The 19,739-nt window shown below is 35.7% G+C and overlaps 1 protein-coding gene across 10 annotated transcripts in view; it reads left to right on the plus strand.

Annotated features, from left to right (window-relative positions):
- The window catches only part of ATG7 (autophagy related 7), a 110,235-nt gene that overhangs the window by 20,080 nt on the left and 70,416 nt on the right, over positions 1–19,739 (plus strand). For 5 of the 10 annotated variants that reach the window (XM_084530387.1, XM_084530392.1, XM_084530391.1 and 2 more), the window contains exons 14-17: positions 3,725–3,928; positions 4,182–4,297; positions 5,034–5,109; positions 8,261–8,341. In XM_084530387.1, coding sequence (XP_084386513.1) covers positions 3,725–3,928; positions 4,182–4,297; positions 5,034–5,109; positions 8,261–8,341 — 477 coding nt within the window. Of the gene's footprint in view, positions 1–3,724; positions 3,929–4,163; positions 4,298–5,033; positions 5,110–8,260; positions 8,342–16,272; positions 16,504–19,739 lie in introns of those variants that run through there. The other 5 variants (XM_084530393.1, XM_084530394.1, XM_084530395.1 and 2 more) reach the window with 3 other exon arrangements.

The following is a 19,739-nucleotide window of genomic DNA, read 5'->3' on the forward strand; positions in this document are numbered from 1 at the left end:
TGCATTCTGAACTGAAAACGCACATCAGCACTTTTGGTCAAAAGTTAATTTTTTTTCCTAATTACCTTATCTGATATATGCAGTTGTGCTGAGCCGATGCATCTAAACTCTGTACATGACTCTTAATCAGGTAGTGCAGAAATAGCTAAAGCAATCAACAATGTATCAGCAATATTGTCATGTTAGACATAGAAATGACATGAGAGGGCTACAGTACATGAAATTAAGATCTTGAATTCTTATATTAAAAAGGAGTATCCTAAACTTTATATTCTGTATAGTTAATATTATAGGAGATCGGTAACGCTATATGCATAAGCGTTAACGTGGTCAAAATGTCAAAACATCTTTTGTGATAGGTGTACATGAAGCAGATTGAGAAGTTATGTATAAGCTTAACAGAAATGTTTCCAGGAGAGTCACAGAAGCATTTGGGGAGAATAGTTTGAGCCACTTTTGCCATGTTCTACAAATCAGATATCTGAATCAGATACGGATAGAGGAGACTTTAATTTTATTTGAATATTCTTGAAGACAACATGGCATCCAAACTTTTCCTGTGAAAGAATATTCTAAATCACACAGGAAACTGCATAGTTCTCTCAGTTACTACAGTGGGAAAATAGTGTTTTGTAGAATCCAACTAATTTATCCTGAATATTTATTTCCTTTTCCACTGTGACATAGACCTTTGTAAAACAGTCTCTACTAATCCTGATATTTCTTAATTTAGGAATTATGCAGTTTCATGTTTGCTCAGATAAAATAGCACAATTGGAAAATACCCATGTTAAGCTTTGAAGATGTCAGCTTAACTGCAGTGCACATCCTGTGTGTTTTGTGGCACAAATGTAATGATGTCCATAGCAATTTAAGTTGCGAACTTAACAGTAAAAGAAAACAGTACATGTGACAGGGCTGTGTCAATGTTATTGGATATATATATATATATATCCAATTATATATATATATATATATATATATATATATATATATATATATATATATAATTTCTTCAGTGGTTTTTCAGCTATGGCAACTCTAGTTTCCTAATCCTTAGTAGTTGTGTGTGGTTTCTTCTGTTTGTGTGTTGCACCTGGGGCACAACAACCCCAAGCAGAGCTACAGGCTGGGAGATGAGTGGTTGGAGAGCTGCCTGGTGGAGAAGGACCTGGGAGTGATGGTTGATAGTCGGCTGAATATGAGCCAGCAGTGTGCTCAGGTGGCCAAGAAGGCCAACAGCATCCTGGCTTGTATAAGAAGCAGTGTGGCCAGCAGGGCTAGGGAAGTGATCGTCCCCCTGTACTCAGCTCTGGTGAGGCCGCACCTCGAGTACTGTGTTCAGTTTTGGGCCCCTTGCTCCAAGAAGGACATCGAGGTGCTTGAGCGGGTGCACAGAAGCTGGTGAGGGGCCTGGAGAACAAGTCCTACGAGGAGCGGCTGAGGGAGCTGGGCTTGTTCAGCCTGGAGAAGAGGAGGCTCAGGGGCGACCTTATTGCTCTCTATAGGTACCTCAAGGGAGGCTGTAGCGAGGTGGGGGTTGGTCTGTTCTCCCACGTGCCTGGTGACAGGACGAGGGGGAATGGGTTTAAGTTGAGCCAGGGGAGTTTTAGGTTAGATGTTAGGAAGAACTTCTTTACTGAAAGGGTTGTGAGGCATTGGAACAGGCTGCCCAGGGAAGTGGTGGAGTCACCATCCCTGGAAGTCTTTAAAAGACGTTTAGATGTAGAGCTTAGGGATATGGTTTAGTGGGGACTGCTAGCATTAGGTCAGAGGTTGGACTTGGTGATCTTGGAGGTCTCGTCCAGCCTAGATGATTCTGTGATTCTGTTTTCATAAAAAGTGAAGAGTGCAAAGGAGAGAATACAGATTTTTGGTATTTGCAAATTAGTTTTATCTTGTAATTTCAAGTATATTCCCCTTTCTCCTCATGTTTGTTCTTCTGAACTTAACTGAATTTCCTCTGGTCCTGTTTTGCAAGCAAGAAAGATTTTTTTCAAATCATTTAACAAATGAAAACAGTAAGTAAAACTCTCCTTTTCAGTTTTGTTTTACAAAAGCCAGGAATATAGTTTGTTCTTTCTTAATTGACATTACTTATGGTATTTCATATGCCAAATTAAAACGTTATTCAATTTCCTCAGGTTAAGCATTACAAACAAGTAACCACTAAAGTTAGAGTGTATTTTCTTTAATTCTTTATCTTAAGTCAATTTAAAGAGATTTCTGATCCTAAGCAATAGCTCTATATACCAAAGTTGTCTTTGGTACTGTACTTTGAGGCCAAATTTCTTAATTTCTTCGATAGTTCTGTGCTGTTAGCTTAGTGCCTGACATAGTGTCTGACTGCATCACTATTATTTCATTTTCATAAGATCACTGATGTATGCAGATGGGATTCTCTGTCACCGGATACGCACAGCACGGAAACCTCAAGGCCTCCCAGCTGAAATGCTTGGCATCAGCTTTTCAATGTACTTTGTGTTAAGCATATAATGAGAGCTCTACTTCAAATGTGAATTTGTAGAGCAGCTGCAGATCTAAAGTACTGCTGAAGTTTTGACCTTAAGGTCTCAAAACAAGCATGTGGGGAAAAATGAAGAACATTATGATAATCTGTGTAAATTTATCTATAAAGGGGTACATGGGTAGAAATAAGAGTCAGTTTCCCCACGGGGTTATCATTCAGTTGCCTTAATGATCTTGCATCTACCTGCAGTCCTTCCTCCCAAAACAACTTAAGTTTAAGGACAGTTTAAGGACTGGTTCTGTGATATTCTGGTCATAACAAAAACTTGATCTGCTTAACTTTATATAAACTTCAGATTACTCTCAGCACTTGTCACAAGCTGAAGGGGAAAATGGTAACAAAGCAATCATGCTTTTATTTGTTCATTTATTATAAATGAACAATTGCTGCTTGTGGCCCCCATGTGACTAAACAGATGCATATGAAGACCATAAGTAACAATTGCTTTCCTCTCTGAGCAAGATTTTTGGGGATAACAGAAGTCACATAGAAGTGTTTAAGGTGTTATATTGGAGCACAGTGAAGTGAAAGAATACATACTGAGAATCTCAGATGGTATGAAAGCTTGTTCTGATAGCCACTGTGGTACTTAAATGGCATTTGAAATATTGTAGCACTCAGAGTTTCAATGTTTGGTATAGAACGTGCAGCAAACTGGAGAATAAATTCTAAGCGGGAACCAAAATAAGATGTTCCAGTAACAGTACTAATTGCTGTGTGAAAATTGGGCCAAATATGAATATATGGGTGTTGATCCCTTTCAGTGCATAACTGCTCCAGTAACGTCAGTGAGGCACTGAATGTTACTGTGAAGTTGCCTTCAAATGTTAACTAAAGCAACACATTTATGGAGTTCCTGTGCCAGTGTTGTCTGCAAGTGTACATAAGTTCGTGCAAAGAAAAAAGGAAGTCATTCATTTGCATCACCTTGCCCTGAAATTGTCCCCTAATTGTGGACTTCTGAAGCAATTTAGCATTTTTTTAAATGCATTACAGTGGGAATTTTCCACATATCAGAGAATCTGGTTTGGGGTTTGCTGTTTTTGTGGCTAGGATGATGGATAGGTGGTGAGGTTGTCTGTATACAGATTTTTTTGTTTTGTTTTTGACGCTTACAGTGAACCTCGAGGCCTTTTTTCCTCCTCCCCTTTAAAGCTCAGTTCAAATTTGTTCTTCTGTCTTTATTCTTCATAGCTGGTCATCAATGCTGCATTGGGATTTGACACATTTGTTGTTATGAGACATGGACTAAAGAAACCAAAACAGCAAGAATCTGGTGATTCGTGTTTCAGCAACGCCTCCAGTTCTTCTGACCTGTTGGGATCATCACTCTTTTCAAATATCCCTGGCTATAAACTGGGTTGCTATTTCTGCAATGATGTTGTGGCACCAGGGGATGTGAGTAGAACCTTATGCAAATGGTGGTGATTATGCATCTCTTTCATTGTGAATTGAATTCTTATTTCTTTTAAATGGTATTTTGTCAGGGATCCTTTTAATGTTGAAGTATAGATGATTAAAAAATAGTTCATATTTTATTTGGAACATCAAATAAATGAATTGCACATAACTGAAGATGTTTTGTGTAGTAGAGCAGCTAATTACTTTTGAGTTACTTTTTTCTTTTTTTTAGAATTGTCTATCTTTGTAGTCCACCAGGGATCGGACATTGGATCAGCAGTGTACAGTCAGTCGACCTGGATTGGCAATGATAGCTGGAGCTCTTGCAGTGGAATTAATGGTTTCTGTTTTACAGCATCCAGAAGGGTGAGTCATTTCTGAGACATGGAGTGGTGTTTAAGAGATGTTCTCTGAGAAATAAGAGTTTTTTTTAATATAATCTTCTGGGAGAAGGAAGAGGGAAGTACACATTAAGTAGGGCAATTCTGTAATGTGTGATGTTGCCTGTAAGTTAATCTAATTTATAGGCCATATCTTCTGTTACTGTAATTTAACAGTATTAAGAGAACTGAATGATCAAATCTATATATATTTTTTTTTTTTTTGTATTGGAGATTGGCAGTTTTCCCTCCTTCTGAGCTCAACAGTAGAAAAGTACTGAGAATATTTCAGAAGAACAGCGTGTTTCCTGTTACTAGATCTTGGGATTCCTTTGCTGAAGAGTGTGTTTTAGTGTAATGAGGAACTGTAATAACCACTTCTGTCACACAAAGGGCTTTCAGATAAGCAAAGTGTTTCAAAATCTTAGCTAAAATTATGTGGGCTTAATTCAGAAATGACTCTGGAATTCTGTAACCTGAAATTTAGACTTGTTTTTCTTTTTAAAAATCTTTGAAAGAGAAGGAAAGCTAGGTTTGGATATGAGTATGTTACAAGTCTCCAAGTTCTGAAAAAGGATTTTTGTATTTTCCTGCTGAAGCCTGGTTACTACTATGAAACAGACTTTCTAGGTTCTAAACTGCAACCTGTAATGAAATGTATGGTAACTTACTGTTCAGTATGTTGTCGTTGTTCTGACTTTTGATTCTTGGATTTTTGGCAGTGGTTATGCTGTGGCCAGCAGTAGTGATGATAGAATGAATGAACCACCTACTTCTCTTGGACTTGTTCCTCATCAGGTAAGTAATCTGTGAGTAAATGTTTTTGTTTAAAAGCTGGGTACTGATATAAGACCCATATCGCAGCCTGTTTCCTTAATAGAATACACTGTATGCTGATCTGATTCTTTTCCCACAAGGACTGAGTCTCTGTGTTTGGTTTAAAAATAAATAAGAAGCCATCATAAAAGCCAAGGCTGTAGTGTTCCTGGTAATGTTTCTGTCCCAACACTGCCTACTTAGCAGGAATTTATTTGGACAGAGGAATCCCCTAACAGGCAACATTTAAATATGTAACCTTTGACTTTTCCCTATCAGAGCTGAGACTGTGAGCATCTCAAAGTCGCTCTAATTTTCTTTTTAAATTCACTCTTAGGTTGAAAAATAATGTTAAAATTCAGCCAACATCTATTATAGTTCTCTAAAATATTCATGAATTTTGGATGCAGTACATCAGTCTTTATTTTGTTCTACTCAACCCAAACTCGAGTTACAGATTAGTGTTTAAGGTACTATTTTCACGATAACAAAGACAAGTCTATCCAGTATATCGATACGGTCTTTCAAAATACTACCCTATTGATCTTACCCACTTAATCAGATATCCTGTGATGTATCACTGGGAATTTAAAGTCTTTTGCTCCTCTTGCTTTATATTGCTTATCTGAGTATCTCTTCGTTCAGATGCATCTGTTGTATAAATAATTCTTTTTTTGTTTATAAATGATGTCTTTGGATTCTCTTTGTTTTTTGTGTGCTCAGAGTGAATCTTAATTCAGAAAAAGACAAAGGTACTACTGTGCTTTCTTTTGTGATGTCCAGGTAATCACAGAGAAGTCTACATAAAGTTAGTCTAATTTTGTTTATAATTTTATGTAGTAACCAGTCTTTACATATGGATCATGTTTTACAGTGGGGTTCCCTGGGCTTTATCTGTTTTTTTTCTCTGTTAACTCCGGAATCTCTCCAGTTCTCTCTCAAGTGTGTGTCTCTCTATGCATCTCCTTGTTACAGTGGGCACTGTCAGCTACAGCATTGGTAGAGAATATCCTGTTCTCCACAGACTTGTTTTGATCCTGTCAGAGTACCTTGTAACAACTATCTGTCCTCATTGGTGTTCATAATCCATAATCTGCTCATCTGGAAAGTTATCAACAGTTTCTGGCTTTGGTGTTAATTGATTTGTTTGTAACTTTCACAATGACAAGTTGTTTGCAGTCAGGGCACTCCATTATAAACTAAGTTACTCCCTTAACCCTCTTGTAGCTAATATGCTAATGCTATTGTCAACAAGACCCAACCTGAGACAACTGCTGCAGTATCTTTTTGCTTTCCTATCTCAAGAGAAAGAGCCAAATCTGTCTGTCACTCATTTGATGATCCAGGATAATCTCCTGATTTAGTTCTGAATAAGATTTTGCTTTCTTAGTTGAAAACTGTATGGCATAATTAAAATCTTTCATAGTTTTCTGTAATCATCTTGATGCTTTCCTCTGATATGAAATAATGCTGAGGTGTTCGTTTTTAAAAGTAATGTCAATAATTTTGAAAGTTAAAATTTTGAGTCTTGTTTTACAAGGAGACTTTGTTTCAAAATTATGGCTTTATTCCAAACCTCTGGAAAACAGTTCTGAACTTTCTCTTAGCATCTAAGAAAAGCAATTTTTTTCCAAAGGAAAGCTAGAAATAGGAAGGTATTTAGCATATACTTTAGGAAGTTTACTCCTTTCTACTCGAAAAATAATTTTATATATTTCCTTATGAGAATGTTGAGACTCTAGTCAGATGTGTCTGCCATTTTTTTTATACTGCATGTGAAATCACATAGGGGTATTTTTCTGTTTTGGGCTATACTTTAGAGATCAGATTAAAGTCCATATTTGAGGTGGATCATATCTTGCTATTAAGTTATCACTTGTCAACTGTATATCTGTTTTCACGCTTGTGTAGTGACTGTCGTGAATGTCTTCTCTAGTTAGACATTCTAACGCGTTTAGTAGATATAGATTGTAAAGCATGTTTTTGAAATATCATGACAACTAATTTTACAACTGCTGGTTTATTTGAGCAGTCATCCATCAAATCAATTCAGTGAGCACGCTACTTTCTCTAGGAATCTAGAATTAATGTACTTTCTGGTGTGTGTTTGTGGTGTTCTGTGGTTATTTTATTAGCAGTCCTCAGTATTGAGAACTTGTTCCTTAGTGGCTAATAAATTCTGTACACTCATAGTCTTTGTCATAAGTGAACCAAACATATTTCCAGGGAGTGTCTTGGAGTTCCCAAGATAACAGAAATACAAAACATGTGGTGTCAGAAAGACTTGATTTTCTTGTTTTCCTCTTTTCCTGGGTGTGGTTTGTGGTTGAGAATGACTGCATTTTTGCATTCTAACATTGTGGATAGCTTGTTTTTCCTACAAAATTGTCGTGGAGTTAATGCTATTTAAGTTGCTAGTGGCTTCCAAGATGTGTGCCATTGCAACTGCATTAAATGTGTAGAGTGTGTTTTGAAAGTGTTTTCTATGATAGACTTCCATGTTAATTCAAGCATTATTACTTGTATTGCAGAGCTACCTAAGTTCTGTTCTTAGTGAGCGCTCTCTGTCATAGCAGACCTTTAAAAGCACAGAGTAAAAAGAATAATCAATGTTACAGAGTTTCAGAGTTCAGTCAAACCAGTCACCCTGTTTGCAGAGCTATCCCTGTTACAAGAAACTATGGTCTAGAATTTTAAAACTAAGTATCACTAATATTGTATTAACAGCATAATTTAGTCATGTACAACAGTAATTTTTTCCCATCCCTATAACATGTTTTTCAGATTGTGTTTATCTTGTTAAACCATGGCTTTTTGGGGACTGGAAAATTAAGTAAAAAATAAACTCAAACTGCAGGTGGTGCTGTGCCTCTATGTTTAAACGGTCTTGTGTTCAGACAGTTGTACCATTATTTATATATAGAAAAACATCAATATATGCTGTGTATAAATTCAGTACAGCTGGTGGTGGTGGTCTTCATTGTGTTAGACCATTACTACCCTAGTTACAGCTGTTCTTCATCGTTATACTGAATATGTCCAACTCAGAGAATTTTGGAAGTATGTTTTTTATAATTATAAAAGTGTTGTTTGTGTTTTTTTTTTTTTTTTTTTTTTTTTTTTTATCTTCCAGATCCGTGGGTTTTTATCAAGATTTGATAATGTTCTGCCGGTCAGCCTGGCATTTGATAAGTGCACAGCCTGTTCCCCCAAAGTAAGTCTGAGTTTTCACTGTACTTTGTCTATATACAGAATGTTTTGCTCTAGGTCAGTCTTGTGAAGCCAAGGTCTGCTTTGTATTTAACATTTTCTTAGGGCTTGGAATCTGTGTTCTCATTTCTTGCTAAAGTTCTTTTTGCCCTCATGCTCATTTTTTAGCTGTTTTCCAATTTTCATTTTTTTTGCATAACCTGTCAGCATGCTATCTCCACAAACATTTTGCTCACAGCTGGATGAAAGCAGAGATTAGAGATGACACATTTCTAAAAAGTTAATCATGTATGTACTGTTAAATGCTTCTAACTTTATAGGAAGAAATAAAATTGCCATTTTTGTCTAAGAAATTATTTCTGATGTCCAGGGAGTAAATGTATCTGTTTAAATGTCTTGAAGTTAATATTGTTACAAATACGTGAAGTTGTCTAAATTTGTGTTCTATGGTATAAAACAATATATAAGAAATACATAAGAAAAAAAGTACTTCCATAACGTTTCTTTATTGAAAAAAACTGTTTCATTTTGATGCTAGTGTTGACAGTCCTGAGTCACCTAATGGATTTACAGCTGTTGCTAGGATCTGAGCTATGTCTTGCCAGAACACTAGGGCAGCCCGCTAATGTGTCTGTGTGAGGCCTCCTCTTCAGTCTTGGATTGTTTTCCTGTATTGTGGCCTTAAAGTTTTTCTGGCAAGTTTTCTATGGCAGTGTAGTGCAAGCTTAAGAAGCTTTGACTGGGATATCTCAATATGAAGATTCAGAAGTTTTGACTCATGATTTGGCCTGCTTGGGAGTGCCATTAATTTAGTTAACTTTTATGTACCTAGGGACTTATTGCAAGAATTTCTTTCCATTGTTTCCACTGCAGTTATCCTTCCTGTTTCAAATAGCTATCAAAAACTCTTGAGGGACTATCATTTTTTGAGACTTTAAGATGTCTTGCAGAAATTCTTCTCTTACAGAATTCTTGTTATTTCTCCAGTCTGTCCTGGTACATTTGACAAGTTTTGGTGGAATTTCTATGTCCATTTTCTCCTCAAAAGTTCAACCATGAAACTTAAAACTGCAGTTATTTTTTAAGCAATGTGTATCTACCCTCTTGAATAGCTAAAAGCACAGCAGTAGTTAGAAGTGATAAAAATTTTAAAACAAGCTTGCTTTCTTTTTTCGTTTTATTTCTGATTTAGGGACATATTGATATATGAAAACATACATTGATGTAGATAAATTAAATGCAGGTATCAATTTTTTGTTAGCAAATCATTTCCTCTTGGAGGTCATTTTAAGAGAGCTCTGTTTTAAATAAACAGACTTGATGATTTAATAAAAACTGACTTGGATTTTAGCAGCTGTGCTATTCCCAGAGAGATCGCTTTTCATGTGGTTTGAGTATTAAATTACTTTTGTGCTGAAAAGGTTGCTTCATTGGCGCACGTATTTCCTTACAGTAGAAACACAGCATTTGTTTACTTTGCTAACTTTCTGTTTATTAGCATAAGAATATGTCACCCTGTATTATCTGGAAATCTGATGCTGATACTTTGAAATGACAAATCCAATTACTATTTAATTGCAGCCTGTGCGTTGTTGTTGCTTTTTTATAAGTGCATTTATGTCAGATTTGCTGTAGATTCAAACTTTTAGTAAGGAGAGAAGTGGCTTTTCTGATATAATTGAATTTGCTGGTACCTCATCTTTTTTCTTATGTCAGCATTCCCATTCTCGAGCTCTTGTCACTTGAACTCTTCAAACATAAAACTAATGACTAAGGAATTCTTAAAAAATGTAGCAGTGCAGCTGGATGACTTAGAAGAAGCTGCTAATGATCTGCATGTTTAGAGATTAGATTCCACTTCGTTTTGACTCACAGTCATGACTTAGTTTTTCTGTTTCTGAAACTGAACAACCCAGACATCCTAGCAGCCAGCTATTCCTTACCCAGAATTGTCCTAAACAGGCTGCGCGCCAGACGAGCTTCCCACAGGCAATTGTTCAGGAATTTTGGGATGGTCGCAGCAGGAAACCAATCTATTTTTATTCCGGGCCAAATTTTCCTCGTATGATTTCCCCCTGTGTATTTTTCTGGTGCTGCACAATCGTGTGCTTGAACAAAAGTCTCTCTCGGGGCTACCAGCACTGCACGAGCCAGTTTAGTAGTAGGTGTGAGGAGCTGGATAAGCTTTGCTATTGCACTTCCCTCATCCATGGTGAACTTGTTCTTTTAATGGGAGAGGAGAGTCCAAAGTTCTTGGTATAGATACTTGTTTTTATGAACTGTTTTTCTTAATCAATGAAATATTACTTGGTGTGCTAATTAAGAGGTTCCTTTAGCCTGTTGGGAGCAAAATAAGGCTATTTTCTCATGATATAATGGTGAGAAGCATTACAGTCCCATATGAAGGTAGGCTGGTCATGATTCATGCAGGCAACTGGCTGAAGCCTTGAAACATAGAAGTTAAAATATTTATTTTTCTCAATACAAAGCTGCTAATGTTAATATTTTATTGAGGGCAATGAAATTTTTCCCGTCCTTGCTCCTCCTCATGCATCCTGGAATGACTCAGGAGACCTCACAGATTCACAGGGCTTAATGTCAGAAAAGATGATTGCTACAAACCAACTAGGGTATACATGTCCCCTGTTTTCATCTATAGCTTACAGATGTTATTTCCTCCTGAGTTCAGATTTGTAGTCCACTTTTTGGAATGCATCCCAATTTTCTGTAAAATATTTCTTTACTTCCCTTATTCAATTTGTTCTGAGTTGGGATCATCTCCACTGTCAACTTTAATAGCAGAGAATTACTCTTTAAACTTAAACGTTCTTAAACTTCTTATTCGGCATGCTGAAAAATTGTGCTGCTAAAGTCATAGCTTTTTAAATACTGAGGAATTTTACTGACTCTGCCTTTAAATGCTTTTCCAGTCTCATTGCATTTCATGAAAGGGTAGATACCAGGATCAGGGATGGTATTCTGGGCACTGTTACCATTTCTGTTTTCAGTCAAGATATTTCCCTGCCCTTACAGATGTTTTCCTTTTTTAACATCCCAGGAATAGTTTAAACTGTCACTTCTGCTGTGACATTTACTAAGTGCTTGCATTGCATAAATTATTTGCGGGTGTTTCAGTTTTGAAATCTATTATCATGTAGACATAACAATGCTTTTATTGTTCTCATCTGCTATCTGCTTTGCATGCATTTTTACTGTAAAGGGCTCAGATCAGTTATGACAGTAGCTGGCATTATTCAGGAACCTACTGATTATTTTTTTTCAGTTGAGATAATTTTAATTTTGATTTCAGCAAGACCCTTCATACTTGCCCTAACTGCATTGACAAGAGACTTTCACATTTGGATTTTCTGAGTAATAACCTAGACATTTCTCAATTCAAGTATTGTGTTGATGTTAAACAGAGACATGTAAATCATGGGATGGGAAAAAAAAGGTTTGTTTTTTACTTAAAAAAAGCTATCTTGCATGGCTTGCAGAAATGATGGAGGAAGTGGGGAGAAATGCTTGTCCTTCAGGATTGAACACTTTTTAAAAAAAAAAAAAAAAAAGAAACTATTTTAAATAGTTGTTTCTATAGCTGTGCTCTAACATTGTCTTTGTAACCAAGTCTGTTTGTAACTTATTTCCTGAACTTGCAGATGTTAGCATTTGACACTTGTACGTACAGTGCAGCCTCTGTATTAATATTGGACAGATTTCATTCAGGCTTAATGCATCATTAATATATGTAGGCATGCTTTCTGCACACTGAGTTAAATGTAACTTTTCTTACTCATAATGTAGCTTAAAAAGTTGCTTTTTGAGAAGTGACTTACAGAATTTTATTACTTTTCTTATCCTCAAAAAAAGTCATTGTAACTGGGAGGATCAGGAATCAGGATTATTTTGCCCATAACTTAAGAAATTTCAGACAGTCTTTACATCTGTGGATGTTTATTTTAACTTCAGTAGGAGAATTAAAATACTTATTTTTCAAAATTTGTCACCATGAGGATGGCTTTACTTTTGGTTGCCAGAAAGTTGCACATTCTTGAAATCTTATTTAAAAAATAATGATTTTTGATTACAAAATCAACAAAATATGATGTAGATTATCTCAAGGAAAAGCATACTAACAGAAAGAAGTTGTGATGCTTACTAATAATGCAACATCATACACTAAGAAATGATCACCATGGAAATGTGACCATTATAACCAAATTTTATCTCCCTAGAGAAGAGTGCTACAAAAATCTTAAAAGTAACGTTAACTTTAAACATTTTGTGAGCAGAGGAAAGGGTGAGAAATCGGGGGGTGTATTCTAAAGTGTCTGTACAGACAGGATGGATGAGGATTAGAAAATGGAACTGAAAAGAGAAGCACTGAAATCTAATGAGTTGAGAGAGAGCTCCTTATCTCTGTCATGTATTTAAAAATAAATAAATTATGATGTTAATGAAGTGTATGTAGTTTGGTGTAACAGACAAACCTCCTTGCACATAAGCTCTACAATAAAGCTGTGGGGAAAGGTAGGAAATATTTACATTCAATACTTGTATTCTTAAATCATACCACTTAAAAAACTCAGAAAGCAGGTTGAGATTCCCATGTGTTAGCACTGTTATGTCTAGATCGTAAGAGTTAGAAGTGACTTATGTACTGCACCAGTTATTCAGAGTTGTGGGATGCAGGTTTATTGATGTTTAAGAGCTAACATCGTATGGTACTAAGGAGAATTCTGGTTGTTTAAAAATTCAGGCAGATCATGAGAAGCATAGTTCAAGACTTTAATGAATCCTGCTGCTGGCAGTGACTTATTTGTTGTCTTCTCCCTTTCCCCAGACATGGTGATGCTGGAAATCTTTAACGAGCAATTGCTCTTAGCGATTCTGTTGTCTTCACTGTAACATTTAGCATGTCTGTGAAATAGCTGCTTAATCAATTTGTTTTTCGTATGTTTTCTTCAACTAAGAAACTTGTAGTAAGTATAGAACAATCGAGGAGACGTTTCAAGTTAAAAGCTCTTTTTGGAGAGTCTTTTAAAGTCTTTATTTTTGGAAACAATTTGCTCGCTTTACTCTCCTGTACCTCCCCCCCCCAAAAAAAAAAAAAAAATCTAACAGGAGAGTCTAATTTGTTTATTATTACTTATCTTAAGGAGTGGAAACTAGTGTGCCTCTTTACAACAAATCAGTATGACATTCTTCCATTTTAGCTTATGTTCGCATATTTATAAGTACGAAGAATTGGCATGGTTTGTACAAAGTTAAAGATCAGTTGGTGTCTTGAGACTAAACCACCCACCCAAATATTTTCGCATGGGTGAGGACTTGTTTTGGGTTCAGGGCTCTCAGCACTGAGAGGAGGATGCATTTTCAAAACTTCTGACTTCAGGATAAGTAAATCTTAGCATCTCAGAAGCTAGCAGCTGTATGTGCAATGTCAAAATATTTGTTTTGAGTGTGGGTGTTTGCAACTGTGTTTAAATGTTGAGAGCTGGAGGTTTGCATCTTTCATGTTTTGCTGAGCAAAACCAGTTTTTATTGCCCAGCCTACTATCCCAAGATAATTGTCTTTTTTTTTCCTAGCCAGTCCATTTGTCTTCATCACGTAAGAGTTTTTCTTCCCAGACGGCAGATGCAACCGTTGGATAGCTTAGGGAGTTTAAATACAACGTGGCATAGAAAACATGCTTAAATAACAATGTAAAACACCACTCTTCCCCAAATCATTGTGGTCAGGGGTCTTGTCATCTTGGCACAAGAGAGAAGATAGCTAAGGCTTACTGCAGGGAGTGTTTAGGAACTGCTCTCCAGTATTGGGTTCTTTGCAGTGGAAGTTTTCAACTCTGATTATGAAGGCTTCTTGAGATGGAGGAGGAAAGAGGAAGGGAGAAAAAGGAACAAAGAACGTACAACTCTCCAAAACTTATTCCCTCTTTCTTCTGCTCCAGAAAATCAGCAATTATAGTGTTATTACTGTTGGTTTAGGAATAATAGAGCTGCTAGATTAAGAATCCCTTTTTAGTAATAAGTAACACACTTTTGCCCTTCAGAGAAGAAAACAAATAATCATGTTATTCCATGTTTTTTTATATGGTGAATTTAAGTGGTTCCTGATGTTTAAGTGAAATAGCATCTTGATTTTTACCGACATAGGAGTGTAATACATTAAATAGTAGAAATAAAGCGATGTTGCAGAGGATCCCAGAATCTCTTCCAAGAAGCAGCTGGGATGACTGACTAGTTCATAGTGTTGACTAGCTTCCATGTTTTCATGTTAAATAACATTAAAACAACAACAACAAAGTCTCAGTATTTTTCAGTGATCTTAAATGGATGCAGGATATTATTCTAAGCGTCTGTAAGTGGACTTCATATAAAGCATTCTCTCTCCCATCTAAAAATAGAATTTTTTTTTATCTGACCCAAAAGATAAAGTTGTACATTTTTAAGCTTAATGAGCTTTAAAATACTGTTTTTAAGGGGAAGAAGAAACCTGCTGTTATTATTATTTTTTTAATTATTTATGACTGCTTTTGTTTGTGTTGTATTTAAAGTAAATTCTGTGAGTCTTGGAGTTCTTTTCCCAACATTTCTTCCTCCAATTTGATTCAACTTTAATCACGATTAGTACAAAGAAAAAAGGACTGTCAGCAAGCAGGAAAGAGCACCACCATAATTTTCTGGTATTGATACATTGTTCAATACCTGTCTGTAATACAGTTTTAAACTATTTATTCTAATGGCCGCTGGATGTGGTCTTGTCATCTTTCTGTGATGCTGTTACAGGGTGTCGGTAAAAACAAAACTGGTCTAAAGTACCTTGAGTTAAAATATGGTTTCTGAGCCTGTTACATAAGATGAAAACAAAGTCAAATAATACTGAATTGGATAAAAACTGGGAACATGCTGATACAGTGTTGATGTTGATCCTTCTACTACTGCTAAATGTAGAAGTAGTTCAAACCAGATTCTATAGGTTTTGTTCTGAAATTCAAAAGGTCAATTGTTCATTTTGCTGGATATGAGTAGTTTGTAATTTCTTTACCTCCATAAACTTTTCTTATGATTCGTTAGTACTAATGACTATTTTAAGTCCTTTAATATGCTGACGTATTTAGTGCAATAAGCAAGACAAAATACTTGCTCGTATCAGTTATATGCAAAGTGCTGATTATCAGTTGTTGGTTCAGTTTCTTGTATGTACCCAAACTTGAAGAATTGACAGGGTTATGTGAAGGTTTGATCACATGGATGAAAAATTTAAGGCATACAAGGCTGTCCAAAGCAGTCTTTTGCATTGACAGCTCTGATAGAGAAATACTTCAGATTTATACAGTGCAGCACTGTGCCTTTGCAGTTTGAGCCACAATTCTGTTTCCACGTAACAAAAAGTAACAGCAACACGCTTTGCTGAAAGAATAGACATAAATCCATGTTCGTCTTCCATGGCCAAGTCTTGTAACACATCTCCTAGAATTGGGTGATCACGGGAGAGTTTGATTATATTTTTCCACTAGCCTATATACTATATTTGCTTCATTATAATCTCATATTTAAATGATTATAAAATGCATATATTGTAATATATTGAAATACAAATGAATTATATATTTATTACAAGCTCATGAGATCAAAGGGGTGCATCTTTATCCTGGGTAATTATCTTTACACAGATAATTTTTTGCACTTTCTTGGTTTTAACAGTTGTATTTTTTTTCCTTTATAAGCTCTTCTTCATTCTTACCATTCTAGACTTTGATGGGAGGCTGTTTATGTTTATACCTATTTTCTATTGTCAAATTTAACAAGTTTTTTAAACTTAACACCCTTGCTTTATTGGTCAAATGTTCTTTTGTTTGCAAATGGCCATTTAGGCATTTTTAACAGTTTAAAGTTCAACCTTTATTCAATTTTTCACATTTTTTACAGGATTGCCTATATTTGTGTCTTTGCAGAAGTGCTTCCAAGACACATTTTTCTGTTCTCTTTGAAATTGGAGAGAAGTGAAGGAAATTGAATTAAAAATGATGGTAAAATGACTGAAACTGATGAAATCCAGTAAATATGTGTGGTTTTGGTTTAAATGCTATTGTTTCTCCAGTGCTGTTTTGCATATGTATTATAGAACATCCAGATAATAAAATCTTCTACTCTTCAGTAGTCTATAAAATACTGTTTTTTTAAGTTAAAAGAACTTTTAACTTAGAGATCTAGTTTTAGGAGCTACTGAGCAGCTACAATTTCTGCGTAAATTAGCGATAGTTTCGGGTGCTCAGTGTCGAACAGGTCAGGCCTTATTACTGGACTGTGGCTGGCAGGGGAGAGTTAGCTGGAATAGCTCATGTCTTTCATGTTACACAGTCAGCATTGGCTTTTTGTTTGCTTATGTCAACCCATTGAAGGCAGGGACCATTCCAATCTTTATAAAATGTTATTTGTGTAGAAAGCCAAAACGATATTCTATGTAAGTGAGTTTGCTTTTCTGTCAGAAGAACCATTTGGTCGCTTGAGGAAGTGTCCGTGTTTTACTTGCTTTTTGTGTTGTCTGGGGAAGGTGAATGATGTTTCTGGATCTTTTCTCAAAGTTAACATTTAGGGTTGTGCTATAGATGTCTCTCCCTATGCATAACAAATAGGTTCTTCTTCCACAAATCATCAGTAACCTCAGATGTGACTAGGGAAAAAGGAGGGCTTTCTGCAGTTGCTGTACGTGAGGTAGTAGCTAATGCTAGTATGAACTGGAGCCAAAAATGTTGTAACTGCTGTTGAGTTAATCAGCATAAATTTTGGACAGGAAGAAGAACAGGGATAAATAAAGTTGTAAATATCCGTCAAATGTAAAATGTGGAGCAAGCAAGAAGTGGCTATTAGGTGACTGAAGGATATACCTATGTATTAAACCAGGTCAGGACAAATGAGCTAATGATACTGCCTACTTGAGAAACTCTTTTGTTCCTCAGTTCTCAGTCTCTAAAACTGAGATGTTTTTCTACTCTTCCCCCCCACCCCTCTTTTCACTTCTGTTTGCTAATGCTTCCAGGCAGGGAGTGTCTTAAATGCTGTCCAGTAGGAAGGCCTTACGCTGGCTGTAATCTGAGGGTGTCATTATGTTTCAATATAGGAAAATAAAATATCGAAGATAAAAATATAGCCATTCGTTTGTATAGTGTATTGATTCATATTGGGGGAAAATGGTATATAAAACATGCCAAGGTTATTGCAGAAAGGCTCAGAATGCCTGTAGTTCCTGGGAGCTTCATGTGGAAAAGACAGTGTTTAAACTGATATCTCTTATGTCTTGAAGAACACTCCTTCCCTCTGCATCTTTTAAAAGAAGAAAGTAACAAGACTAAGGCTTAAAAAAAAATATATATATCATCAGGGTTTTTTGGGGCATATTCTTTACTATGCTAATACTCTTATTTTCTGTCAGTTGCAATTCAACTCAGTGTAGGTAATAGCAACAGACCAAACACATCTATGCTACACTCCTACTCTAGATTAAACCAGCCATCTCTTCAACTAATTGAAGTACAGTTTTGTGCTGAAAACTTGTTTTCTACTGATCTAATTTCATTTTTAATAGTGATTATGGAAAAGTATAGGGAAAACTGTACATGCAGAAGGTGTTTTAATTATTTGAACTGATGTCAAATAATTATTTGAACTGATGCCAAAACTGATGTCATTTTTGCCTTGTGGTTTGTAACCTTCTAGTCTTTTCAGAATAGCCGTCTTCGTCTTGCACCTGGAGTACAGCCTTCTTCAGAACTTTGCTTCATGGTCTGGATCTTAAAACTTCATTGTGTGCAAATATACAAGCATGGGTTGTACACATTACACACTAAAATAATACTCACAGGAGTATTACCAAAATACTTTCTTCAGAGTCATTTTCGTGTTCATGTTAACATTGTCAGATTTTACTGTTCCAATATCATGATCTGGATTCCTGAAAAATATGATCTTCAGAAAAGTTTAGTTTTGTTGTGATCCATCTATGAAAATGAATACCTTAGTAGGCTAGATCTTATTAGGCTGGATCACAAACACCTTACTGGGTTTCTCTTTACAACTTCTAAGGGCTAAATGATGACAAAAATTGAGAACTTCATGAAATAGTAAGAGTCTCAGTGTCAGGTTTTTTTTAAAGGAAAACATAATTAAGGCTCTCATGATAAAATTTTGGAAGTTTAGCAGTGCTGCCTGTGCAATGGCCTAGACCCAAGCTCCTGGTAGCTCACGTGCTTCTTTGTATTCTCTTCCCTCTGTTGAGGATTCTTCACAGCATTGTAGTCTCTCACCAAACTTCCTGTTTTAATAGTGGTTACATTCAGCTTTGAAAAGTTTAACTCTTAACTTTTACATGTGTGTCTAATTTTACAAGCAGATGTAGAAACTGAAATGCCAACACTCTCAGTAGTATTCTATTTGTTCTTCAGTGCCTGTGATAACTAGACAGCTAGCAGTGTGCAGACACGGATCAGGGTTTTTGCAGATTTTCTACATAGGGCAGTGAATGTCTTGATTTTTATGACACTGAAATGTCAGTGAAGATGACAATATAATGACAATGAAATCAAGTCATTATCATGTTATATGGTATTCTGTTCATCTGCTATTATAGAAGGTAGTATTTAATGCTAAGAAGATTGTAAAACACAGCACCTCTATTATTTGGAGGTAGGCAATCCATGTACCTTATTTAGTGTAACCAGTAAATCTGGTAATATTAATCTCTAATTTTTTCCTTGTAACTAAACATTATTATTTCAAATTACAAATTATTACAAAATACTTGAGTGAACAATAAAATGTAAATATAGGTTTAATTTTTTTAAACATTGTGACAGAAATAAGCCATAGAATGTAAGTGGCCAGGTTGTTGTGATTAGAAGTTTCTTTTGTATTCTTATGTAGCCATATACAAACTTCTATGCTATAAAGCAATCCTGCAGCTAGATTCCCTTTGAGTCTTTCTACCAAGTAATTCTGACTTCTTGATGAAGAATGCTATTAAAAAGAATATAATACCAACACTTTGCATCTGTTTCTGATTTCAAAACATGTTCTTTTACTTCAAGTTTTTGATTTCTTTCTCCTACCATGAGATTCATTTTTTTCTTTAGTAAGCAACTGAGAATAAAAAGATTTCTGATAAACTGAGTCAGTTTGTAGTATGTACACAAAAGCTTTAGGAATGCGTTAATTTGTCCCCATTGTTATCATGTGTATCCACATTTTATAAATACTGTCACTTAAAAATAAAAATCATGGCACCCTTTGCTCTGTAAAATGAAGAATAGAACCAAGGCTGTAACATCAATGTGAGAGGAGATTTAAATGTATCAGAAAACTGTGGTTTTCAAATTTGGGTTTTCCTGACATTATTTGTA

Source organism: Aythya ferina (genome assembly GCF_964211825.1).
Source record: "Aythya ferina genome assembly, chromosome: 10".
NCBI lineage: Eukaryota > Metazoa > Chordata > Aves > Anseriformes > Anatidae > Aythya > Aythya ferina.